Source organism: Mixophyes fleayi, chromosome 1 (genome assembly GCF_038048845.1).
Source record: "Mixophyes fleayi isolate aMixFle1 chromosome 1, aMixFle1.hap1, whole genome shotgun sequence".
Lineage (NCBI taxonomy): Eukaryota > Metazoa > Chordata > Amphibia > Anura > Limnodynastidae > Mixophyes > Mixophyes fleayi.
This window is the reverse complement of record NC_134402.1, coordinates 285,460,592-285,488,324: the sequence shown is the minus strand read 5'-3', so window position 1 is coordinate 285,488,324 and position 27,733 is coordinate 285,460,592. Positions and strand designations below refer to the sequence as shown.

The following is a 27,733-nucleotide window of genomic DNA, read 5'->3' as shown; positions in this document are numbered from 1 at the left end:
TTTAGTAACATTTTGTTTAATGGAATGTTTTTTGTTGACGTTGAAATGTATAATCACATTGGAGCTTTTTGTTCTCAATCATTGGCTTTAGTAAGTATATTTTCTCCTGTAAGGGGATATTCAGATTTTGTTTAATCACCTCCAGTCAGGGCCAACAAAATGGTTTCATAATCTCCTTTGGTCTCATCCTACAAATAAATGAATAAAGATTTAATGACAGACTGAAAACCATAAAAAAAGCCAAACAACTGCAACATAAGCCTTTAAGGGTAATGGACATAGTAAGAATGCAGCTTGACAATACAGATATCACTTATGGTTGCTAAACTGTGTGCAAAAGTGAATATTTCATAAATGTAATTATATTTCATATAATTTCATATAACTGAAATTACTACTTGTGTTCAGGACATTTTGCTAATCAAGGTACCAATATGGTGTTTGCGTGTAAATGTTGGTCGGGCAATAGAAGATCTAAAGGTGTAATCAGTTGTGTGTGAAATCTTGGATTTGCAAAAATGGATATTTAAAATGAGGAAACAAAGCAACTAAGGAAAGGAGCTGCCTTCAATTTGGGGAGATTTCCAACAATTTGGATTTCAGTGTTCAGCAGGGGTTGGCTGGCAAATTTTAGCACAGGGAATGATACTGCTCAGCAGTCTATTAGGAACATTTTAAAACAAAAAAAAAAAAAATATTGATGTAGTCTATGGGAGTGACCCTGGTGGTCAGCACTATTGAATGTACTTCCTGATGGGTGGCCACCAACGTAAGCCAGGTACAAGATCACTTAGGCTTTTTCAACATGTTTCTTTCAGCCATTAATTGTCCTACAACGTCTATAGCAATCCACTTTCATGAATGTTATCACAGAATTACTAATATCTAAGGGCTACTACACCATGGTTCTTTAGTGTAGTGATCTACCACAACAAATTTTAATCCAGTTTAAAGACCTTCCTTCAACAGGGGTGTTTAGTTTAACTCTCCAGCACGTTACAGTAAGTTCTCCATAGCAAACATATTTGAGATTATTCACTATGTTATTCAATGGAAAAACTGAGCAGATCAACTTCATTATCTACAGACTAATGTGAATGTACAAGGAAAATGGGTCCCATACATTACCAGCCATTATAGATCTTCACAAAACCCTCCAGATTTTACAACTTGTCCTACAAAAATTCCTATAACAGGCTCAGATATACAGGCTGATTAAGGTTGGTCAGCCCCCACCCCTCAGATGGACAAACGCGTGGCTAGCTACCAAGAATAGACATCTGGGATGACCCTCCCAGATACTGCACGGTTGCACCACACAATTTAACTTATCCATCTAGTCTCATGTTTCCCTTCTGAAACTAGTCTAGATAACGTAACAGACAGTTGCCCAGTTAGATGTAGACAAGGATCTAGAAATCGGCCTAACACCCTAAACATGTTCAGAACGACCTTTTACTTGCTTATAAGATTAAAGGTCCATAAGATTCCTGCTCATTGGGCGACAAACTAATTTTAAAAATTACAGTGATTTGGAGCCAGAATGTCTATGTGGTAGTGAAGTTGAAATGATCTTTTAAAACCAAAAGAGCCAACCTAAAAATCAGTGATTTCTCACATTGTTATGTTTTAATAACTCCTTTCATTAGGTACCACACTGAATTATAGTGAATGCTGGGATAGTAAAGCATCATGCCGTTACACTACCACTTGTAAATATAAATAAATTAAAAAACACATTCTTAAGGGGTTACAAAGGCAAGGTGAGGAAACTGAGAAAATGTGGAGGAGGGGCTGAGTGGTACAGTCTACAAGCACCCCCTCCTACAGAGAACTAGTGAGAAATAATTTGAGTACCAGAAGCCCAACTATCATACATACAAATTCTATCAGTAAACATGGAGGTTAAATGAAGAGGAAGTTTCTACTCTTATCTTCCTAATCTACCTACTGTCCTCTTGATCCCATACCCTCACAAATTGGTAGGTCCTTGTCTCGTGTGCTCATTCCACCTCTAACTAAAATCTGTAATCTCTCTACTGGTATCTTTCTATCACTATTCAATCACGTAGTGATTACTCCTATTCTGAAAACCATAATTCTGACCCAAATACTCAAATTACCGCCCCATCTAAGTTTCCATGCCACTCCAAAACGTCGAGAATTGCCTACACTTGCCTCACAAGTATCCTTTCTGCAGTCAACCTATTGGGTCACCTTCAATCAGGCTTTCACTCTCAACACTCCAGAGACTGCAATGACCAAGGTTGTCAATGATTTGATCACAGCTAAAACTAAAAGGTGATTACTCTTCTAATTCTCTTGGATCTCACTGCTGCATTCGACACTGTTGACCACTCTCTCCTCATACAGATGCTACAATCCCCAAGTCTTCAAGACACTGTCCTATCCTGGTTCTCATCCTATCTAATCGCTCTATGTTAATTTCCCTGGAACCACCTTCACTTGGCGTCCTCTCAGTTGAAGTACCACAAGGCTCAGTCCTAGGTCCTTTGCTATTCTCTATCTACACCACTTCTCTTGAAAAACTAATAAGCTCCTTTGGAGCTCAGTATCATCTCTATGTGGATGATACACAGATTTATCCATCCTCCTAATCTCTCACCATCTGTGTTTCATTGCGTTACTGTCTGCCATTTCATCTTGGATGTCCTCTCACCAACTCAAACTCAATCTTTCAAAAAACAGAATAATCCCAACAATAGAAGCTTCCTGCCTGACATTTCTATTTGTTGACATCATGACCATAAATCCCACCTGGCAAGCTCGCTGCCTAGGTGTATTCCTTGATTGGGAAATATCCTTTAAACCCCACATCAACGCTATATTTACATCATGCTGCATACATCTAAAGAAACATTTCCATAATATGTACAACTCTCACACAAGGCCCTGCAAAAACTTTAACTCATGCACTCATCTCCTACATATACTATGGTATTTCCTTCCCTACTGGTCTTCCCAAAATCAAACTCGAGCCCCTACAATCTATTTTGCACGCAGCAGCTAGACTAATTTTCCTTGCAAATCATTTTGTCTGCTGAGTCACTTTGTCAGTCTCTACATTTGTTGTCTGTTTTTCAACAAATCCATTATGAAAGTCTACTAACATACAAGGCAATCAACAAAATTGCACCAACATGCATCTCCTCACTTGTCTCAAATTATCTCCCATCTCGACATCTCCGTTCTGCACTCATCACTTCCTCCCATTTTTTGGTTACAGGACTTTTTTTTGGGCTTCACCCACTTTATGGAGTTCCCTCAAGACTTTCCTCTAGTCTTCAAACTTCTCTGAAAACCCACCTCTTCAGACAAGCTTATATAAATTCCTCTACCACCCTCTTAATCCCCCCAGGTTACCCTATTGCCACCCTCTACACAGCTAACACAAGAAAACAACCCTTTGACCAACAACGTTGTGTGACTGAGCATACATCCCATTAAATACTTTGTAACCTTTGCATTCTAGCTGGACAAATATTCAATATTATGTAGCACTTATCCTTGTGTATCAAACCACTGTCCCATATATTGTAAGCTTGCAAGCAGGGCCCTTGTACCTCTGTATGCATTACCCAGTATTATTTTATTACCGTTTGTTCCCTATTAGAAAGTTCAATGGAATCTGCTGGCGCTATAAATGTTGATGGGGGGTTATAGTGAACCAAAGTCTCCATCTGCCAATTATGGTTAGTTTCCATGTAATTATGTATAGTTGAACCAACACTAAATGTGAGAGACTTGTAGATATACTTTTATTTCCATGATAGTCTTCGTACTATTTCGGGAATGATGAAGTCTACTGCCATTCCACTGTGACCACCAATGTTACTTAATCTTTGTAAGTGCAACCAAACTTGGAGGAAATATATATATATATATATTTCCTCCAACGTGTACTTTAATGTTTTTGTACCAAGTGTGAAATGGTTTTATAAATACCAAAATAGCCTGGCGTAGAGATTTTCCATACAGTCTCTTGTAATGAACCTTGATTTCATTCATGTCTATTTCTGAACGGCTAACCATGACTCGAATTAATTCTCTGTGCCGAGTTCCAGAGCCCTGTTTAGAATACAAAGGAACTGAAATTTATTATGGTAAGATGTACATAAAATAATCTTATAAGCAGTACTCATGTCAGAAAATATGAATGTTTAGAAAAATGCAAATATGTATTAAGTTTTTTCTGGAAATATATCAATCTAGGCAAGATTAAATAGATTTCAAAATACTATACCTTCATTGCCAAATTAAGTTTTTCTGCAAAGAAAGCTGGTTTGGATGCAGCACACTTCACTATATAAAAAAAAAGAAATGTATAAATATATTTAAACACAATTTTCTGCTAAGTTTTAGTAAAAATCCATGTCTCAAATTGCGATTAATAGTTTATTAAGTTTGCTCCTTATTCAAAAATGGTTTTGATCCCTTGTGAACGGATCACCAGCTTTGAAACGGACATAAGTGGAAATATTTGCAAAAAGGTTTTCTTGGTCATTGCATGGTGAAATAGTAGGACTGGTCCTCAGTCATCCAATCACGTGTGCCCACCTGCACTGCCAGAGGACACAAGGGCTACAGTTTGTCATCCCTCCTTTGTACAGCTTAGGAGAATAGTATAGAGGGCTATCATGAACTATCCCAGGAGCCAGTGGGAAAGAATCTTACACTTTCTTCAAGTTAATTTTTAAGTGAACCTCTATTTTTTTATAATAATTTTTTGTACATATTTACAGAACATGAACATTCTAAAACTGCATTTTAATCTTGTCATGTTTGGAGTTGTATATTTTGAAGATAGAAACTTATTGCTTGTTCACATTTTGCGAATTCTGTATGGATCATATGGGACATTATTAGAGCTTAAGATAGTGATAGTTTTTAAGCAAAAGTGCATCTTGGCTAGGGCACCATACTCTCTAAATATAACCCTGATTTTATGACAATATATCCATCCAATGCCAGTCTACTTATTGAATTTTTAGTTTTGTTGCTTTCCACAAAGTCCATCAACCCATCAGTTTAGATACACACCAGGTTAGAGTGAAATGCTCTATTATAGAACCATTTTATTTAATATGGACAATTTCATCTCTCACCAAGGAGGTATATTCTTCTAAAAGACAAAAATGGGGTCATGTGCTTATGTGGAATGAAGTGTTGGAGCACTCTCCTTGGCTTAGATGTTCTGTATTTCCACTGGAAACACCAAAGGGACAATTTTATCTTGCAGGGAACCTGTATAATGCCTGAATTCACACTATAGACAAAACAACAACTATTATACGAATAGTGTCCTTATTTCACTTTGTAACAGCCAAGACAGTAACCTTTGTCTCTATACCCAGATCACAGCCCTTCGTGTAAAGTAGAAGGCAATGCAAAGTTCCCCCATTTGATCTTAGGAACCCCAGGCATGAACTGGCTGCTAAATTTATCAAGGGCTCCATTAAGTAGGTCACAATGTTCAACTAGCACCAGGAAACTGCTTGACACGAGAATAAAAATAGGTAAAGTCTGATATTGCTACCAAAGTAATCGTGCGCAGCTCAGATCAGAACCGGACCAGTTAGAAATTTTAAGAGGTGGGAAGTGCAAATCTGAATACATATTAGGGTAGGCTGATTTTGATCTGTTTTGTTTCATGGTGTCATTTCAATGGATTCATTAAATAGATGCACCACCTACTGTGAAATATTAGGTGGTGTAGGTATGGACATGGGACTATATAATGGAATTCAGTCAAATGTACCAGCAGCTGTGATTAGTACAGTATAATAGGCATATCAATTTTTTATGTACCGAGTAAATTCTCCTTGCCTACTATGGTTAGTTGTCAGGATAAAATTTTAGAGGACAGAAAAACACAAGACATTTTTTGAAGATATTAACTCGCTATTCTACAAGGGTATTTCAACCCCTCATATATAACTCTGTATGACTCTTTATTTGAAAGACTCATTTACTCAGAAAGCAAAGACTAACACATACCAACAGCCGTAAGACAGCTTTCAATGTCTCCTTTAAGCTCCAGATCCAGTGCTTTGTTCACATCATGCTTACTGTATTTTGTGTACTTTTGGAAAACTGCAACAAGAACATTTACCATAAAAAACAAAAAAAAGACTGCATTTCATTGCCAATCAATTTCTATTGTTTTGTGTATAAAATACTTAGAATTTTCAGATATGCTGAGATCCTTTAGGATTAATCAAAATAAAATACATTTGTGTGAAGCAGCACACATAAAAACATAGAATATACAGAACATTCTCCAATTTGTATTTTAGTTTTCTGAACAGGTAAGAAATAAGTGCAATGAAAAAGTATATAAAACTTTGCCTTTCCATATATGTATATTGTGAAGGAGTGGCCTTTTGGAACAGACCTTTCTATAAAGCATCAATACAGAGCTCACCATTATAGAAAACCATCCCACCTACAAGTATTACTAGCATTCTTTAGAGTTTTGATGCATCTTGAGAATGTCAAGGTACCCGTGAGAAAATCTACTGTCTTCACCAAGTTCCAATGCATTTTGCTCACTTTGGGCACAGGACTACAGTACTAGATTACCACTTTGCTCTGAAAACCTTAGGATTCCCATTATACTGGCATTTCAGTTTAATGGAGCGAGTCGCCTTTATACAGCTAATTTAATTAATATAGAGTATGTTCTATACTACAGGCCTGCTTCATCAAAGTATGTATTCTGAATGCAACCTGTGTTTAGTATTCTATACATGTATTTAGACTTTGCATACTCCCAAATTCATCAAGGCACAGATCTCAAGACACGTGTGCTTTTGAAATCGGGAGTAGGTCTGCTCTACTACACAAGATGCTTCAGGATGCGGCCAATACCTATGTGAATTATAAATTTGCAAAACATAACACAGGAAAACACATTGAATTAATGTCACATGGTAATAAAGACATTAATGATAAAACAGCATAGATATGTTCAGTAGACATTAACATTCTAATATAATACATTTTTTACAGTTGTTCGTGATTGCAAACACATGTTACAGCATGCATACGAGACTGTCGTCACTACTGATCAGAACTAGTCCTTTAACTGGAGCAAGACATAAGGCAAAACAAGCAACTTCCAGATGCTCAGAGCTGGATTTGGACGCGACTGTGTGCGCTTGAGTTTGGCACGCCCCGATGTAAATTTACTCCGGCAAAACACCCCAATTCCCCCAAATCGTAGGCTGTAACAAATGTGATTTGAATACGAAGATGCAGCAGACAGGGCTGCATTCACAGCTGTATCTCCTGTTTCTTGGCATGCAGAGAGTGATTTTGCGGAAAATATGCTCAAAATCAGCAGATACGTGCCTTGATGGATCAGGCCCTATGTTTATTTCTACTTTTATTGTCTGCACTTTTTTTATATTAATAAAACATTAACATTGTTTACCCAATACTTAGAATGCACCAAGACAAAAATTATGAGTTTCTCTGACTAGCATACAATTTGATACCCATATTGACAGAATCCATCATTGTTTTGTCCATTTGAATTTTATATATTTATACACATTTAGAGGACTATCTAATTTTATCCCCGAGTTGTGCCTGTACTCGTTATTGGTTTCTTCCCCACTGAGTTTAGGAGCTGGGAACCCCTACTGTTACAGGCAGCAATTTGAAGTGGACTCTCTCATATGTTATCTGTGAACCTACTACACCCTAAACGAACAGTGCTAAAGTCACCTTTCTGAAGATGATTAGGGCTGCGAGTGCAAAGGATGTTGATGAACACTGCTAGATCAGTTCCTTTTCTCTTTTCACCAGCTTCATAGAGGGCCTAAAGAAAATATATATTTTATGTATAGAGTGCTGGACAGTACACAGATTACATACATTGACATGAAACAGAAGGTAAAGCTGCCCAAATGAGCTTACAATCTTCTCATTGTTGATTTGTAAGGCACCATAGAGCTCTTTTGCTCTATGTGGTGAGAAAACAGGGCATACATACATCCAACATCTATGCAAGGAGACAAAATAAATGCAGAAATAAATACAAAGTTGCTTAAGTGTGAGCTTACAGTCTATTGGGAAAAGGGAAGTTGAGAAAAGAGAAGCGGCTGTGGCTAGTGTGTGTAGTATAGGTGGGAATAGGGTGAGATCTAGTAAAGATGGGTCGTTTTTAGAGCAATTAAAGACTTTAGGATATAGAATTCCATAGGAGAAATCCTGTAGGTGGAATTGAGAGGTGGTTATTAGAGAAAAGGTGAGACGAATATCAGTGGTAGATCAAAGAGGGCATGAGGACGAGTATTTAAAGATGAGATTTAAGATGTATGAAGGGGTGGTGTTGTAGAGGGCTTTGTATGTCAGGGTGAGTAATTTGAATTACATTCTGGAGGACATGGAATTTACATACTGCCAAGTCAGACAGAGTGGCAAGTGAACAGTCAGCCTCCCTGCGACATTTAAGATGGGTATAAGGGGGGATAGATGGGCAAGCTAAAGATAATTCACATACCACAGATAACACATTTTTTTTAAATTTTGTCAAAGACATTATATGTTGACACATTTTCTTCCTTGTGAACAGCATCTATACAGATAGGAGATTTCATAGTTTGTACATTGGCATTATGGGGACAACGGGATTGGATTCTTTTAATATTATCACAAAACTATTTTCTTTTTGATTCCACATATTTACAGTCGCACATACTAGATTCACTCCACTAGGAAGTGGGCAAAACTTGATGAGCAAAACTTGAAGTGGGCAGTATGAGCCACAATGACGCGATTTGCGGTGAATTGCGTCATTTTGGCCCCGGCCCTGCAACAAAATGGTTATTTCATCGAGGGGCCAAGGCCAAACGTAGGTGATTGACCGCAAACCACCCCCTTCCACCCACCACACCCCCCTTTAGGGATCTTCCGGAGATATAAAATACAAAAAATTGCAAGTTTGAAGATGATTCACTGCATTATTATTATTATTATTTAATTCAGTCACTCATGTGAATCGTAAGGATCATCATTTAAAATGTGCTTTCACCCATCACACTTCAGATTATTTTGTAAATTGCACTTATCTGAAAGGTATTACAGAACCCCATCAGGAGAAGGTATAATGCAACAATTTTATAATTCATGATTTCATAATAAATATATCTAGGAAAAACGCATCCCTAAATGGAGGAATTTCTCAGCTGAGGAAGGGATTTAATATACTAAAAGGCCTTGGAGGATAAAGGCAATCCTAGGCCTTTTTTTCAGGCAGCCCTTTCTGATGTTGTGGTAGTGGATATATTCTCTTTTTCCAAGGCCTAATCAGGTGACAAGCATCCAGACTGGACACTCAGTCTAAATATAACTACTTCGCACAGTCAAAATGATAATTAATCAGTGTAGCTTCGAAAAAGTCTCTGGGGTGAAGTGACACGTGACACTTTTTGAGCATCCTAACAGAATGACGCTTTTTCTCAACTTAAATATCTACATTTTTAATCAAGCTGAATAACTTTTCATACTATTATTTTTGTCAGGTGGGATAGCTTCAGACAACTGCAAAAGTTGCTTTATAGGACGTTAACAAATGTCATTCCACCCATGTTAGCACATGTCATTCTATCATCTTTTGAGCCCATCTAGGTTTCTTAGATAGAGATTCTGTTTCCCCAGGATGTAGCAGTGTTAGTGCTATATAAAATGCTATGTGGTGTGATCTTTGGGCAAGAAACCATGGGCTGTCAAAATACATAGGTCTATCTCCCAGTGCATTAGTATATAAAGCTATACATGCAAGACCAAAATAGTTCATGACCTTTCAAAGTAAAATAAAGTGAGGGAGGTAATTCTGTCCTTCATTAACTGCTTTCCTTTTGGCCTGACATAACTGCGTGGCTTGGAATAACGCACTTGGGGGAAGGATCATGTTAAGGAATCACAAGCTATTGCATTCTTGCAATAAATATGCACTGCTGTCAGATATGCAATATGGATAGACCAATACACTGCCAACCAGCACATGCTCTGTGTATTGCTGCTTATCAGATGGGTGATAGTTTGACATGGGAATGTGTTAATCTCTGTCTCAAGCAACAGAGGAATCCTTGTCAGTATTTCTGTATAGTTAAGGATACCTGTACTGCATTTTGAAGTGAATCTATTGTTCCAGTCTATACAAGATAAACATATACAGCACCACACACACTGTACTTAAGTTATGCAAATAATTTGCATTACAGTAAAATAAACATTACTTATAAAGGTGTAGGTTTCTATAGTGAGGTCCTGTTCCCAACAGGCCATTTTCAGTTATTTTATTATATATTAAAATTACCAAAATATTTCAGGAAGCAGGTTACAAAATCCATAGAAGCCATTAGATTTTAACATAAAACATGTATTAATGTCCAAAAGTACTTAAAATTGTTTAGTTAACATAAAAAGTTCAACAGAAAATACAGAGCCATACGACAATTGTCTAACCCTGGCATCATTATCAACAAGTTCCTCGTTCACGCGGGTATCTTCACTGCGGTCCCCCTACAATACATATAGATTTAGTTTATGATTAAAGTGGAGAAGCTGCCTTGCAATAAATATTCAGCAATAATGTTAAAGTGTGTTAGTTAACTCATACATGGCTAGATTACTTGTTAGCATAGTAGTTTAACTGCATGCTACAATGAGGTAGAGTAAAAACACCAAATGGAAAGCAGATTTCTTATTTCCATGGTTATCACTGTTGTATGAATGCAAGAGAAACATTTGAGTCTGTTTCTTCATAAATACTGTACCACCTGCTTTAACAGTACATACTAATTTGACAGACTATTTTAATGCAAGAGCAATGCTGCATTTATAGACATGACATTTCCTAAAACACTTTTTGCAGTATGGAAGCCTGCTATATTCTATTCTCACTAAACTGTACTTTAATACAACAGGATTAGCTATACTGAAAGAAGGTGGTCTGTTTTTGGCAAATGCTGCAGGCAACAGGTATTGTGTAAGTATCAGACAGGCATTTCATTTTTTATCATAATCTACAAATTAGGTTACCATAGTAAACAATGGAATCTCTCCACTATAATTAATAGATGTATAGAAGTATAACAAAAATGACCAAACACTTTTTAATAGATATTTTCTCTTTAAAATGATCCATAAGATCTCTAGTCCCAGTTTTTTGTTTGAGAAAAATAGTCTCTATAAAAAAAAATTAAACTACATATACATACCTTTGCAAGTGCAAGCAAAGCTTTTTGGAAATCTCCAGATGTATCGGAGGTTATATCCTTGGCCAAATCATTCTTAAACACTGTAACAAAGTTTAAAGACAATTATTTTAACTGACCTCTGTTATCTTATTTACAACAGTTTTCTTAAATATATTTTACACTATATAAAAACATAACTTATACTTGGCACATGCAGCACTGTATTACCCGCTTTCAGAGATACCATCATTGCATCTCCCAGCTGGCAAAAGCAGAGGTCGCAGAATTATTGTTTTTATTGCCATTTTATCGCTTTCACATGTATGAATCTCCCAACATTTGCCTCTCCAACAGCAGGACGTGGCCACGTTTGATGTGGAGGTGGCCAACATCCTGGGAGTGTGTCTAGTGCATTTAAAGTGCTAGACTGCCCCGTTCTCTCCTCCTCTCCAAACACCTTCATTGCCGCACTCATTCACTGCCATGCAGAGCAGCAGTGGACAGAATCTCTCCCACCTTTTCCACCAATTGAGGCAAAACGGTCCCGAACAGGATGGCAGGAGAGAGCCCTAGGGACAGTTTGAGGCATGTAGTAGATTCCTCTTTAGAATTTACAAGTTGCGGTGTGCTTTTACTAGGTTGTAGTACAGTTTATTGCCACTGTCTTGCAGCTAAAATCTAGAGGTTTTTTCTCAAGTCCTTTGGACTAAACCAAATGAAGGAAGAATACAAGTTTAAGACCTGCTAATGAGTGGGTAGAAAAGATTGTTTGGTCGTAATGTATTGTTATAAAAGGAGTGGATGTCTCATGATGGGCTGAGCATTTAGGGACCACCTGTCCAATACACAGAGGGATAATGGGAGCCACTTCTGGATTCCCACTTTTTACCCCCCTCCCCCCCCCCCCCATAGACTAGAAGAGTTTGAACACTAGCTATGTTAAGTCTGTGAGATAATTAGTAGTATATTTGCAAGAATATAAAAAAAAACACATGGAAGAATGACTGTTGGGGGTATCCATTCCAGTGCCTTTGATAACTGTACATGAACTGATTTCTTCAGGCCCAAACATGTGGAGCAAGTTGTACTGTTATGGATTGTGTATTGGTAATGGGTTTCACAGGAGAGGATCTCCCCCAGTGTTATTTTGGAGGAGAGAGAATCTAGTAAAAGCCACAATTAGAATACTTACATTCTTTGTAGACTCTATTGATTTCCCTGATTTCCTTGTTTGTTCTTGATGTCAAGATTTCAATAAGCGTAGCCTCATCAGTACCCAATCCCTAAAAAAAAAAAAAGTTACAGGTTAAAGTACTCTGTACATTGAGATCATTCTCTCATTAAAGGTTTGATTCTAGTCAGGAAACACATTATATTCTTCTACTGTGCAACAGTTTCAAGCTTTTAAGTTTACATTGAACCTCTATTGTTATAGACAAGTTAAACTAGACTAATAGCATATTTATAGCTATAAAGTAAACCATTTCTGTACACTGTAAACTTAAGGTAGATATTTTAATGTATTTACTGTACCTTTGTGGCATGTTTAAGTTCCTGGGCGTCATATTCCGCAGGCGTTTTCAACAAAGCCAAAACGACTTCCTCCAACTGCCCTGAGAGTGCTTTCTTCAGAGCTTCCTCCAGAGGCTTAAAAACATAAGATATTACAAAAAAGTCTTCTAGAATAAAAGCAAATATATAATTCACCAACAGAAAAGTCTTAAACTTAAATACACTTATGAAATTTAATAAGGCATTTTCTGATCAAGAGATCTTTGATTGTAAAATTGGAAAGGGAAAGAGCAGGAAAATCTAAAGTTCCATGAACCCCAAAAATATAACAGAACGTACTAGCTGTTTTGTTCACCAGAAATATTACACTGTGGGGGCAATTTAGAATGAGGTGCAAAATTACAGAAGTCAATAAACCGTTTTTTCACTGCTTATTCCCCTAGGAGTTAGTCTAGTAAATAAGGGGCAAGTTTTAGAACCAGTAATGATCTAATAGATCTTACTCGTTCCTGCCAGTATTTATTGCTTAACTCCCTCGAAAAAGGTCCAAGGACTGTTCTAGTGGCCAAGTTAAATCCATGGATGGTTATGGAACTGTCTCCAGGTTCCATAACCAAGTTATCTATTAGTTAGGTTCTTATGACTTGCATATGTCCTATTTTTAAACAATTTGGTTGGAGGGACAGATTCATATTACTCACTTTTCCAGTAGAACTCTGGTATGCAGCCTTAGTGGCCTGGCGTTGAGCATTATTTCTTTTGGTCAAAACATCAATAATAGTTGCCTCATCAACACCTTAAAAAGAAAAGAAAAAGCAGAATGAGTTGAACAAATGGTAACAATCATAATTTAAATATCTACAATTTTGAAAAACAGATGTTGAGATAGATGAAACTGAAATGACCCTACATGTAATAACCTGGGAAAAACCTCTAAAATATAGAAACACAAGTATCCTCTTACTAAACTAGAATTTTAGTTCTCACTATGATAATGCAAGACAGGGTTAAAAACCAAAGCCAATATATTGAGAAACAAGACACCCCCTCCTTAAAAACACTGGGATTATAATTTACAATAATCTCTCCTATTACTTTATAATGACAAGATGTTAACTTTGATTAATTTCTACAAGATCTGCCATTGATGCTATAAATGCCTATCATGCATTTGATTGTCGACTGGTTTGAATTCATAAATTACATTTTAAAAATGTTATTTTGAGGTTTAGCAAAAGGGCCATGTCTGCAAGATGCAGGGAGTGGCAATGAGCATTACTATGCAATTTAAGTAGATATTTATTGTTTACTAGATGATCCTCACAGAAAACAGTACCATTTGTACCATTCAGTTTGTACTATAAACTTATCAGAGTGATCTACTAAAATATAACTATTATGTTTCATAAGATGTCATACAAACCTTAAGTACATATACTGTATGAGGGCCTTATTAAATACATTGTCTAGTGCAGCGATAGCCAACAGGTGGCCCTAGAGACGCACGCGGCCATCCATATCTTCACCTGCAGCCCACAGCCCTTTTCCGCTTTATCAATTTGTTTGTGATAGCTTGTAACACTTCTTTAAAATGTCTGCTGATATATTACAGATAGGTGTCTTTCTGTGTGTAAACGTTTTGTTTTAGCTTATTACTGAGATTAAGGGTAATATGTGGCACTTTTGCAGATGATAGGACTACCCATGTGACCCATGAAGTGTATTAGGTTGCCGATCACTGGTCTAGTGGGGCCTTAACCTCTATAACGGAGACTAAAAACATCCATTTCAAAGCAAAGGTGTAGTTGTACAATGGTCAATATTTGACTACGATCTAATATTTAGAATGGCAAATGAGTACTGCAAGTTAAATGTAGACTTAAGGTATATCCACTGGTGTAAAATGTAGTTTAATTTGGAATACTCCTATTTCTTTTCAAACGAGAAAGCTACCAATTAATTAGTTGCTAGCTACCATGGTTTGTTTTACAGTGTGTGTAAGACATCAGACATACCTTTAGTTTTGATGGCCTTGTCTAAGGTGGCAGCATCTGAAGATGCATCATAACCTGGAGCTCCCTTAAGGCCACCAGAAGCTTGTTGCTGTAAAGAAAATTAGAAATTACATAAAAAGAATTTATTGAGCAAGCAAAAAAAAGTGGCATTAGCTGTAATTAGTTATGAATAATTAGTATAATTATCTAAATTATTACCGAATCCTTAAAAAAAAATCTGGAAGTGATTATATGGTTTTATACAATTTAAAAGCAAAGTATGGAAGACAATGGGAGAGAACTGTGTGCAAAAAAAGAAATTTGAATGTACAAATGTGCTGTAACCTATAGAAAGCAAACTTTCTAGCTGACAACAGGGTGCTATAAGTTCCAGTAATACCTGAAAAACAGTAACTGCAAGAAGTGTGACAGTGGCAGGTGGTGAGTTTGACTGGGGCATTACAGCTGTTAAACCGTAACGCAGGTGTCCTAAGGCAAGCTCAGGGAGGACAGAAACCTCCCGTGGAGCAGAAAGGCTAAATCTATGCTACAAATATTTAACAAAAGTCACTTAATAAGGCCTGAGGCCGCCACATGTGGCCAGTGGACAGAGACTACCAATGCCTGGAATTGTACAGGAGGCAGGGTCGGATTAACCCTAGGGCTAACTGGGCTACAGCCCAGGGGCCTCGGGCATCCAGAGGGCCCATGAAAGTGCTCAGCAGCACTATTGATCGGTCGGGGGCAGGGGCGCACCCGGTGCAGTCAATGCTGCTGAGCATTTTCACTACGGTCCTTCCCTGACGCGCTGTATTCTCCTTACTGAGGAGATCTCATGAGTCTCACTCTCACGAGATCTCCTCAGTAAAGAGCGTACAGCGCTCCGGGGAAGGAGGTAAGTTGCTTGGGGGCGGCTCGGATCACAGGGGGAGCGGCTCGGATCACGGGGGAGGGGGCTCCCACGGGGGAATGGAGGCCCCCTTAGCCCAGGGGCCTCCATCCCCTTAATCCGGCCCTGACAGGAGGTATGCAGCAGTATTCTTCCAGAAGAAAGTCATTCAACAGATGCCTGGTTGATGGTGGTGGAAAAGGTTTCATTCTGACATTACCTTCAACAATGTCACTCAGGATCCATTAGCACGTTTGGTTACTGAAGCTCCTGCAAAATTGTGTTCCAACAATCACCCCTCTTTCAAATTCACTGTGGTTTCTCTTGCAGCCATGCCAACTATAATTCTATACCAGGGCCTTCCAAAAAAGCCAAACATTACCTTTAATTAAAAAAAAAAAAAAAAAAAAGCCCCAAAACAACCTCACCACTCCCATTCCAAAATGTACCCATATACCCTTCACTTGCTCCACTTGTCACAAAACACCCCACAAGCCCTCAGATATCACATGAAATCTCATGTGCCACCTAGATCTCCCTCACATGACTCAGACATTCCCCACATGCAATCTACAAACACTTTCAACAATCACACTGAAATCACACAGACCCCACCTACACACAAACACATACAGACATATGCAACACACATTTGGGAACCTTCTCAACACAAAATCTACCTACCGCAGCTGATCTTCTCTGGACACTCATTAACCTTTGAAGCCACCTTTTTTTCTAACGTCCCTATGCTCACCTTCTCATGAACATTCTCTAGCAGGTGACATTCTTCAGGAGCTTGCTGCCTTTTTACTTCTAAGGCACATAAAGGGCATGAGAGGAGATTTAATGGGCATTTGGAGAGGTCTGAATAGCTTGCAAGGGGCATGTGGGGGGGGATTTGATGGCCTGTTATGGGTTGATGGTCATGTAACAGTCACATGTAGTGGTCTGAAGGACATGTTGGCCATGTGTGACTTTTTATCCAATCTTTAACAGTTCCCTTCACAGCAACTATGTATGCAGTAGCAACACAACTCATTCACTAGACACAAGTTAAGAGCTGTGCAGATTTGATGACGGTTGTGTACATTTTGTCAAAATCAGATATTTTCATCCCCTTAGGCGGTACTAGCCACAACCTGCCCTCGGCACACCTTGGCACAGAGCATTCCTCTCTAGATGTCCCTCAGTGCACATCATAATGAAATGTGCTGTGCAAGCCTATTCCAATTAACCTTTGGAAATGCTTATTTATGTTTGACAGTTTCTATTTATATTTCCAATTTTATTGATATGCTTAACTATATTTATTGATTTAATGACATTTTATCATGTGTAAAATTTGCTGTATGATGTTCAAACTTGTATTAAGTAAAGTTTATTAAAAAAAAAAAAAAAAAAAAAAAACTGTTGGAAACCCCAAACAGCATGAACACAAACCTCCTCTAGTGATATCGCAAGGGAAGGAGCTTGGCTGAAGCAGCACTGTGACTGTATGCGATTAAAAATTGCTCCAACCACACCAACAAGCACTTTAAATACTTTCTTCTGTATTATTTTAAACCAACATGTTCACTTGTATTTGTTCCTCATCTGGTTTACCTATTTTATTTTACTTATTTGTACTACTGTTACCTTCTATTGGCAACTGTTATTGTACTGTATTTGAATACAAATAAAATTCTTTAAAAAAAAAAAAAAATGTTCATTACATGTGGAAGCCAATTGACTTGGGGTTATAATCCATACTTCCATCTCCATCTATTTCTGAATTTTCTACGTTACTTTTAATTAACTGTTTTGCTTAGTATATCTCTATGCCATTGTAGCCATTTTCTCATATTAAATCTCGTTTAATAAGGTTCTTTGTGTTCTTACTGGACTCAGGACAGCTTGGCTATAAAAACTACCACAACTTTAAAACACAGTATTAGGGTTAATAAGTCTGGGTGATTTAAAGTTTAATTGTTGTGGAAAATAAATTGGTAGCGTAAGGGGAGTAACCTAGAACGTCAGGGTGGTCTGTGAAACCAAATCCTGGTGCTGTTAGTTTTGGAATTACTAGTAAGTGACATAAAAAGGGATTTTTTAATCATTGCTAGACAGACCAAATGGGTTTTATGTGATTAACCCTCATCACAAAACCATCATCATTTTACAGATGTAGTTTTAGACCTATGTTTAGGCCACAAAATTGCAGCCAATGCTGAATCAGGCGATCTGAAATTTATTTGTGCGCAACCATTTGCAAGACTATCCACCCCCTTAATTACAATCTTTTTCTTCCCCAAAATACTGCTCGCTGTATCCTCATATAGATTTAGTCAAAATAGTAAGGAGAAAAATTCTTTGTACATTTTAAGGTTATTAATTTATATGCTCATGGAAACGGATAAGTGCATTATGTCATGTCATTTGCGATGTATGTTTCCGCTTGTTCATAGCCATTTCCATTCTTGTTTCACAAAGCATTCAATACTTAAGAGCAAACAGTATTTTTCCCCCCATTATCAACTTTTCAATATTCAAATGGACAACACAATTCTTACACTTGCATCATAAGTGAAGGTGGCACAATACATACATACAGGATTAAAAACCTACAGTGCAAGAATCTGAAGCTCCTTCCAGGAAGTTAGCTTGCATCAGGAACTCACGCACAAAAGACATGGTAGATTGAGCTTCTGTAGAAACAAAAACAAGCTAATCTGAATTTTGTTGAATAAGGATGAAGTGAAATGTGGTTTAACAGATGTGTGGTTAAAGTTCATGTTACTGAAGACCAAAGAGCAGAGAAATATAAAAAAGAGCCCACTGGACCAATGAAGTATAGGATAATTAGTCACAACAAATCATGTCAGGAATACTGTAGATGTCACTGGAGCATGATGAGAGAAGACAGGGACAGGCATCATAGGTAACAAATCCATTACATTGAATGTACCCTAATCTTTCCATACAATGTAACAATTAACATTATTGTACACTTCTGGTAAACCTGTTTCTATGGCTGTAACAAGTTACACTTATGCATTTAATTAAATGCATAATATACCTGAAGGGTGATCCTTACAGTCTGAAACTAGACAAATAAACAGTTTGCACTTTCACTGTGTATCAAACTACTGTCCAATAGGATGTAACATCAATAGGATTTATTTTCCTAAAGTAAAAATAATGCTTATTTGATTGCTGCTCACAATCCTAGTACAATAGTTAGCATTTTGAAACAAGTGATTCAGTCACAGTAGGTACTTTGCATGCCACCAGGGCCGCCATCAGGGGGGTACTATTGTACCAGGCTCACCAGGGGGCCCGGTACAACAGCGCAAAACAAACTTACCTGGGGGCCCGCTGTCTTGCAGTCCGCTGGTCTCCGCTACTCTGCGCTGATGTCTTCAGCCTGCCTAGAATGCGATCGCAGGGGTGGAAGAATCATTCCCCTGCGATCATGTGATCTGGCTGTCACAGGCAGATCACATGATTGCAGGGGAATGATTCCTCCACCCCTGCGATCAAATTCTGGTGCCTGGCTGTCACGGTGACAGCCAGGATGAAGGCATCAACTCAGAGTAGCGGAGACCAGCAGACTGCAAGACAGCGGGCCCCCAGGTAAGTTTGTGTTGCGCTGTTGCTCATGGAGGGGGGGGGGGGGGGGGGTAGCCGTACTGGGCCCCACGATTTTTGATGGCGGCCCTGCATGCCAGTGTCAGCTCCCAGTACTATATTTCCTATAATGGGGTCGGACAGGAGAAGTAAACACTCCTTTTTGGAATGCTTACTAGATTATAAATCAGGCTTAAACTGGTCCTAGAATCCATTGTACATTATCAGTCGTAATATTTGCATTTATTGTCGTAATTTAACAAGCAAAAGAGCTGTGGAGACTTGCTACTTATAATAGACAAAATTACTCCTGCCGTCTAGTGCTGAAACAATAAAACCTATTTTGCATGTCACGTGTAGGTATCTGTCCATTTCATCTGTATCCTGCACTTATTTGCAAATAGAAAGAAAATTGTCAAAACAATTCAACAGCATCAAATTAACTATTTGTTCAAATCACATATGTGACCTCTGGTTTAATTAAGTCTTTTGTCTGATTTTGCAATATTATGTGTAATCATGGCCTGATTAAGAGACATAGCTGCCCTAGGCTACTACAATAGTTGTTCTCCCCCCCCCCCCCCAACCACTGTGTGTGTGTAGACTACCTGATGTTCTCTTTTGCTTGTTCTTGGAGTGTGTTCTGAGAGGGTCAGCGTGAAAAAAGGGGGGCAGAGTGTTCTGAGGGGAGTCATGAATTGGCCACTATGGTATGATGAAATGGCTGGAAGGGGGGGGGGGGGGGTCAAGAATTGGGTGCTTATGGGGGGGGGGGGGGGTACGATCTCTATTGTGCGTCGTTCATGAGGATGCTCTCTAAATAGCCTAATCATCGAAGGTTTGTAATATTTGCACATTTTCAAAAAAAAAAAAAAGAAAAAAAAAAAAAAAAGGATCAGGTCCACAACTTTCCAGAAGATAAATGACAACAAAAGCTGCAAGAACGAACAACAAGAACAGGTAAGAGATTTTATCTAAATTTGTTTTCTGGAAAATACTCCTGAATTTTCCTTTAATGTTTCGGGGGGTGGTGCTACGGGTGTATTAGCCTAGGGTGGCCACAACCCTTAATCAGGCCATGGCAACAAAGATCTTTGCCACTGGGCCTATGTTCTGTTGCTTGCTTCATTCTATAGGGAAGAGACAGTGGGTTCTGTCCTTAAAACTTAAACAGCTCTTTGCCCTCTGGTTTGTTAATAGTGCTACAGCATGCAGTAGCTGCTTATAGCAAACCCAATCAGTTTGGTTCCACTGTACAGTTTTCTTTCTGATAGTCAGCTAGATGCTGTAACAGCTCCCAGTAGCTCTTTTCCTCCAAACTAGCACAGAGCAAGAGCCATGGTTAACAGTGACTTGGTTAAGTACATCACAGTTTAGGAAGTTTGCTTCAAATACTGTATGCCAAAAGTGAGTTTGGCCTTATATGCAGCCTCCTACTTTGAGGTCTGCCTTATACACTAACAACCATACTGCAAATCTGCTTTATACACAAGCCACCGCATCAGTGGTGTATTTTGTACAAGTTCCAGCATTCTCAAACAGCATTTGGCTGACATTCTATTTCTTTTAGTCCCACAAAGATTATCAAAGCTGAACTACGCCCTTTATCTAATTGTCTCACAGGGCTATGTTTTATTTAGTTTTTTTAAAAGAACAAAAGGGAATTAAAAAAAATGGCATATACTAGAAATTTTCAACTACCGTATTTTTCGCTCCATAAGACGCACTTTTTCCCCTAAAAAAAGTGGGGTAAAAAGTGTGTGCGTCTTATGGAGCGAATACTGCATGCCAGAAAGGAAGGAAGAAAATAAAAAACTTACATGTCCAGCGTGGAGAAGCGGGACGTCCCATGTGACAGCTAGGTCCTCACAGATAGGCAGGGGGACAGACGATCAGGAGGATCTGCACCCTGGCCGGGACCCGCTTCTCCACGCTGGACATGTAAGTTTTATTTTCTTCCTTCAGGAAGATCCGCAGCGCTGAAGACACCGGAGGGAATGAGATAAGGCTATAGTGTTTGTGTGTGCGCGCTGGAGGCTATACTGTGTGCCAGTGTGCTAACATAGCATGTGTGTCTAAGAGTGGGGATCAGTGTGTTAATATAGTGTGTGTGTTGGTGAGTGTAAGTGAAGGGGCCAGTGTATTTTGTGTGAGTGAAGGGGCCAGTGTATGTTTTCCTTCTCTAAAACTAGGTGCATCTTATAGTCAGGTGCATCTTATGGAGCGAAAAATATGGTAACTCCTTGTTGTATATGTATATTATGTGCTCATCTTGTGCAATTTAACATGCCATCACTGTTATTCACCTTTACCATATATTGCTGAAATTAAATTGATTGTGTGTCTAGTAAATAGTTAATGTATACGCTTTAAATTACTTTATCTGGAAACTATATAAACAGTAAGTTTACACAGCACTATTCATCATTCATTGTGTACTGTGTGTTATGCTAGGTACACACTACAGTGTTTTCAGCCAACTACTGGGCCAATCACTCGATAAATGACCGTTCTGGCTGATATTGCATTAGTGTGTAGGCCTAGACTATGAATAGTCGTTTCAAAGCACAGACCATAGTTTTAATTCTATTTACATGCCTTCTCCACTCCAGCACAATACATGGGTTACAAACAGTAAACAAATTTATACATCTCCTGTTGCACAGTTCTTAAAGGGTTAAAATCATACTTACCAACCTTTTTAAAGTTATATCCGGGAGATCCCAGGCAGGGGGGCGTGGGTGGAGGGCGGGGCGCAGTGAATCGCGTCATTTTGGCCCCACCCCTGCAACAAAAACGGCATTTTGTTGCAGGGGATGGGGACAAAATGACGCAATTCACGTCATTTTGACAGCAAGAGGCCATTTGTGAGATATTTGCCTGATCTACCCGAATCTTGGGAGAGTTCACAAGTATGGGTAAAATGGGTATGATAGCAGAACAGACATTTAAAATGGTGCCTCAGCCCACATCCATTCTCAGCAGTACTCACTCACCCCTCTGCGAAGGATAATAGCCGATTTAAATGGCTCTGGTGTGTTCTCAGGCACAACTCACCCCTCCTCTATGGGGGCGATTTCTTCATTTAATGGGCCCTTCTACTTTCTTGTGTAGCTCTCAGCCCCTTCAAAACACACAATGCTGCTTCTCTGCTCAAAGCAGCCCTCTCCTCTCGATAGGGTCTCTTTTTCAACAAGGGCTTCTTGCTTTGGGGCTCTGCCCCTGGATTACTTTACTGGGGACTAATCCCCAAATGTTCTGTTGCTTAATTCCTTATTAATGTTTGTTATTAAATAAATTACAATTTCCTAATGTTCAGAATTATGTAAATTTAAAACAAACTTGCCGTAAATTTCATATTCTGAATATGGACTGTAGAAAGTTGTAGTTAATTAGCTTTCTGAAACAATTGTGTATTAAATTGAGTCTTCTTGCATTCCAATCATATCTCAGACATATTACTCCCTGACTGACCTCTCCTCTCCATCAGCCACATTCTGAAGCAATTCAGAATGTTACCCCCTGGCTGAGTTCTCTTCTGTATTATACGATTATATTCTGATGTAATTTCTCCCTCAATTGTGTCTCACTACACTCCTGACAATTTCTCTTTTACCTGTCTGACACCAGAGGTATATTTACTGAACTGTGGGTTTGAAAAAGTGGAGATGTTGCCTACAGCAACCAATCAGATTCTAGCTGCTATATTGCAGAATGCACTAAACAAATGAAAGTTAGAATCTGATTGGTTGCTATAGGCAACATCTCCACCAAATCAAACCCACAGGTTAGTTATAAACCCCCTGCTCTCTATTCTGTCTTATTTCACTCATTCTCTGCCATAATAATGTACTTTGGCCCTCGTGGCAGCAGGCCACGGACCCACTCCCCAGAGTGCCAAGGGATCCAGAGACCTCCTCCCCAGGTCCCTGGCTGCCCCTCTCTCACTACTTTTGTTGTGCTCAGCTCAAAAAAACATACTAGTAGGTAAATTGGCTGCTATTAAATTGATTTTCATCTCTCTCAATCTCTGTGTGTTAGGGAATTTAGACTGTAATTGCCAATGAGGCAGAGATTGATGTGAGCAAGTTCTGTGTACAGCGCTGCAGAATTAGTGGTGCTATAGAAATAGCTGATGCTGATCATAGCCCTCTGTTGCTAAGCAACAGTTCCTTGAGTCTATCCAATGGGACCTGGTGCCAGGGTCATATATTCAGTCACCAGAAAGGAGGTAATAGCAATGCCTGAGAAGTTACAAATGGAAAAGGAGGGATTACAGTAGCATAAAAGACCCCAGGGTCTGTTTTGCAAATATAGCCCTTACCCTATATTTTAATTGTTTAGCTATGTTCTGCTGTACCCAGTGGACTCTAGCGAGGCACAGTCACCTGTCTATGGCTATCTTATGTGGATATAATCAGTTTTGAACAGACTAGGCTACTCTGTTCAGATTAGATGATGGCAAATGACAATGCAGCCAGGCACCAAGATGACAGGAGCTTCAGGGCAGGTAAATGCAATATACAGTTTACTGGCGAGTGTATATAGAGAACAGTTAAAAATAGGGGCTCTATTTGTAAATACTCTTAGTGTCTAATTTACAATTGAACTCTCCTCCCCCATAAAAACAAAACTACGAAATTGGAGATTTCCTTTCACTTTCTAAACCCATGTCCAACTGCAGCAGTCCTTTGTTTCTGTAACTAAAAATGGTATTAAAGTCAAGAAAATATAAAGAATAGTGAGCATTTAGCTCATACTTGCCAACTCTCCCGGATTGTCCGGGAGACTCCCGCATTTTGCGAGAGTCTTCCGGACGAGTGTGGCAATCTCCCTGATAGGAAGTGGGAAAAATTCAGTTTAAACGCCGCGATTCACCCGGAATCGCGGCGTTTAGCCCCACGCCCGCTGTAAAATGACGCGATTTGCGTCATTCCGTCACGGGGACGGGGCCAAAATTATGCGATTTCGCCGCCCCGCCCCCTGCACACCCACGTCCCAGCCGGCATCTCCCGGAAAAAGAAAAAGAAATGTTGTCAAGTATGATTTAGCTAAAATGTTTTCTTTTATGTAGCTGTGCTAGAAAAGTGACTCATTTCCTGTTCTTATCATTTCCTCAGTGTTGAGAGAGGGGAAAAAAAAAAAAAAAAAAAGTTATACATAGCAATGGACAACACCTAAAATATTATAATAATTTCCTCATACAGCAGCTACTAATATTCTTCACATTTATGTAAAAGCTGTATTGTCAGAACTATTTTAAAGTGTATGTGCATTTGTTATGCATGTTTGTGATCACTTTTAGCCATGTCAAACAGTGAAGAACTTTCTGCATTCCTTTAAAGCTCCACAACCACCCATATAAAATATTTTACTAAGATGCTCCTCCCCCCAGAGAGAATCTGGGCTGCAATATGTAGCCTTTGGGGGTTTTGTCTGTAATATAGAACAGTCAAATCAATCTCATTCCCCAATTTAAAAAATGGTGGCAGAATGGGGGGCAAAAGGAAGGACCAATCACAAGCTGCAATCTCCTCTTATAGCGCCCATGCAGTTTTTGGTCAGGTCTAAGAAAAACAGCCCCTGGGAAAAACAGCTGCATGGAGCAGCTCTACAAACTCGCCCCCCCCTAGTAGGGGCTTGCTACCGACAGCTGCACACTGCAGGTCCGTTCGGCAGTGACGGTGTGCTGCCCGGCTGCTCTGATTGTGTTTTAAACACAATCAGAGCAGCCGGGCAGCACACTGTCACTGCCAAGCGGACCTTCACATACTGTGCAGCCGCCGGCAGCCTTAGAAATCAGAAAGGGGGCGGGGCCTAAATAGCCCCCCCTAAAATCGCCCCGGGTAGAGCAATTGCCTAGATCCGACCCTGCGCATAGGTGGCAGTTTTTTTGTGACTGCTGTTCCTGTTGAAGTTTTTTTTTAATACATACCATCTTTCAATCCTTATCTTTGCGATAAGGATTGAAAGGGAAGTGTTAAAAATGCATAAATATGCCCCTTAATAGACTAAAAGAGAATGTCTGCTGTGCATACGAGAAAAATCTTTATCAGAACCCTATTTTCATCTGGAATATCTCCAGTTCTGAAATGTGCTTTACATGTGTATCATGTTTTGTAGACTGCTAATTTTACTTAATGGTGCCTATACATGGGTAGAGCGAGATTTGTGACCTGAGCACCGATCAGCTAGATCTATATCCATTTTTGCCATATTAATACCATACTTACCAATCTTTGGGAAGTTCCTTCCGGGAGATTCCAGGCAGGGGAGCGTGGTTGGTGGGCGGGGCACGATAATTTGCATCATTTTGGCTCCGCCCCACGACAAAATGCAGTTTTTCCCCTAGGGCGGGGACAAAATGACGCGATTCACCACGAGTCGCGTCATTTTGAGGAGCAGATGCCATATGCGGGATATTTGCCTGCTCTCCCGGGAGACCTACCCAAATTTCGAGAGTTCCCGGACATTCCGGGAGAGTTGGCATGTATGATTAATACATTTGTTTTTAACTTTAAATTAAATTAGGATATATAGCAAGTTAATGGCTTTAGGAGTGCATGCATGTACTTTCAAATATATACATTTAAAAACAGTGGTAGTATTTATTTTTGTTTTTTTATAGTAATCGTATATCGAATTTACTAAAAACCTGTTTCAAGACTTAGCACTTATAGCAAAAATGAATATAAAAGGTTTGTTTATAACAAATCATACCCATAACTTCGCTCTAATAAAAATTATATATATATATATATATATATATATATATATATATATATATATATATATATATATATATATATATATATATATATATATATATATATATATATACACACACACACATATACATATACATACAATAATCTATTGCATACAAGCCAACTGGGGGAGGAGTCATGTGACAGGTGGCAGGAGGGGGCGTGGAGTGACATTGTCACGTCACCATAGCCCTGCCCCCACTATAAAATGCTGAAATTCACGGCATTGAATAGCGGGGACGAGGCTTATTGATGCAATTAAGCCCTACCCCCGCCATTCAATGCCGTTAATTTCGGCGAATCTGGGAGGTTTGCCTACTCTGCCGGGAGGACTCCCCGAAATTCGGGAGCCTCCCAGGAATTCCAGGAGAGTAGGCAAGTATGGTCTATAGTTATATGGCTTATTAATTACGAAGGGCCCTAAGGCCCCAACATATTTATTGAGAGCTATATGCACGAAACATAGCAAATCCTGATTCAGACATTGTCATGGAGTGACTGATAAAGGTGAGGCGTGTTCCTTTGCATGAACACACATAGGCATATGTTTGAGCGCCAGTCTGTACAAAAATGAATACAGAAATTTATGAAAGCGGATGTTACTGTGGACACAGATATATACACTAAAACAATTGGGAATATAACACCAGATTTCATATTGTCAGATTTGATGCATAACTAGAACTCACATAAGACCCAGTGCGGGCTTCATTGTTGCTGCCAAGTGTCCCTGAAACCTGATTAATCTAAATTTACAAGATTAGTAGGAGGCTGGAGAGACTTATAAGAGGAGTAAACTTCATATTTCATGGGTTTTATAATAGTCTGCTTAAGATTTATGAAGGACCTATACACAGACCCACCCAATAAACTTACTTGAATGGATGATTTACATTTTCAGAAGTAGCCACACCCTTATAGGTAACCATAGTCATTTCTAATTACCTATTTCTTCATATTGCCTTACACTGCTCTTCTAGCATTCAATGCGTAGAATTATTTTTTAGTACTAAGCCTTTTATACTTTTTTTTTTTTTTTTTTTTTAGGGATTTCAGCATTGGGGATGGTAAGTATGTATACGTAGCAGTAAAGACACTCGTTTTTTTTTACCAGGAGATTTAGCAATGTTGTTCACAACTAGAAAAACCAGTTTACAAAGTGTACAATGAGTCTGCTCGTTTAAAGTTCTGCTTTACAAAATGTTCCCACTATTAACTACTTAAATTTGTATTAACTCTATAATTGCTTCAGCAGTATACAGAGATGGATTCTTTTGGATACTGCAATCGAAACCTGGAATATATTACTTTAATCTTATTTCCCAAACACTGAACAGGGATGTGGTGTGACTCAGTGTTTGGCTTGTGTTCCAAAACTGTTTCCATGGAAAGAAACCACAGAAAGAGGAACAAATGCCAGTTTTTCTAAACAGTCTTTACTTTTCTAAATGCAAATTGCTTAATGTTAAACATATTTTTAGTGTTTACGAATTTCTAGCTTGTTAGATAATAACTAGACATAAATTGCAGTTACTTCTTAAAGTACACAAAATCGAAAAATAATTAAAAATAGTTACTGCAAGTTTGAAACAGAACTTAAAAAGTAAAATAAAAGTTAAGACTTACTGGTCAAGAGATTTCCTGCAGAGCTGCTTCACAAATTGCTAAAGAGAAGAATGCAGCCTCGAGCTTTTGATTTTTATAAGGAGGTTACAAGACCACACCTAGCAACAG

General features: G+C 38.8%; 1 protein-coding gene across 1 annotated transcript; it reads right to left on the bottom strand.

Moving 5' to 3' along the window:
* Positions 1–27,733, bottom strand: LOC142154946 (annexin A1-like). The gene is made up of 13 exons (XM_075210985.1): positions 27,626–27,733; positions 18,231–18,310; positions 14,759–14,846; positions 13,445–13,539; positions 12,765–12,878; positions 12,424–12,514; positions 11,253–11,332; positions 10,498–10,554; positions 7,753–7,846; positions 6,019–6,114; positions 4,265–4,323; positions 3,967–4,089; positions 1–188 (listed from the first exon to the last, which is right to left on the bottom strand). The coding sequence occupies exons 2-13, from the start codon at positions 18,294–18,296 to the stop codon at positions 132–134; spliced, it is 1,020 nt and encodes a 339-aa protein (XP_075067086.1). The 5' UTR covers positions 18,297–18,310; positions 27,626–27,733; the 3' UTR covers positions 1–131.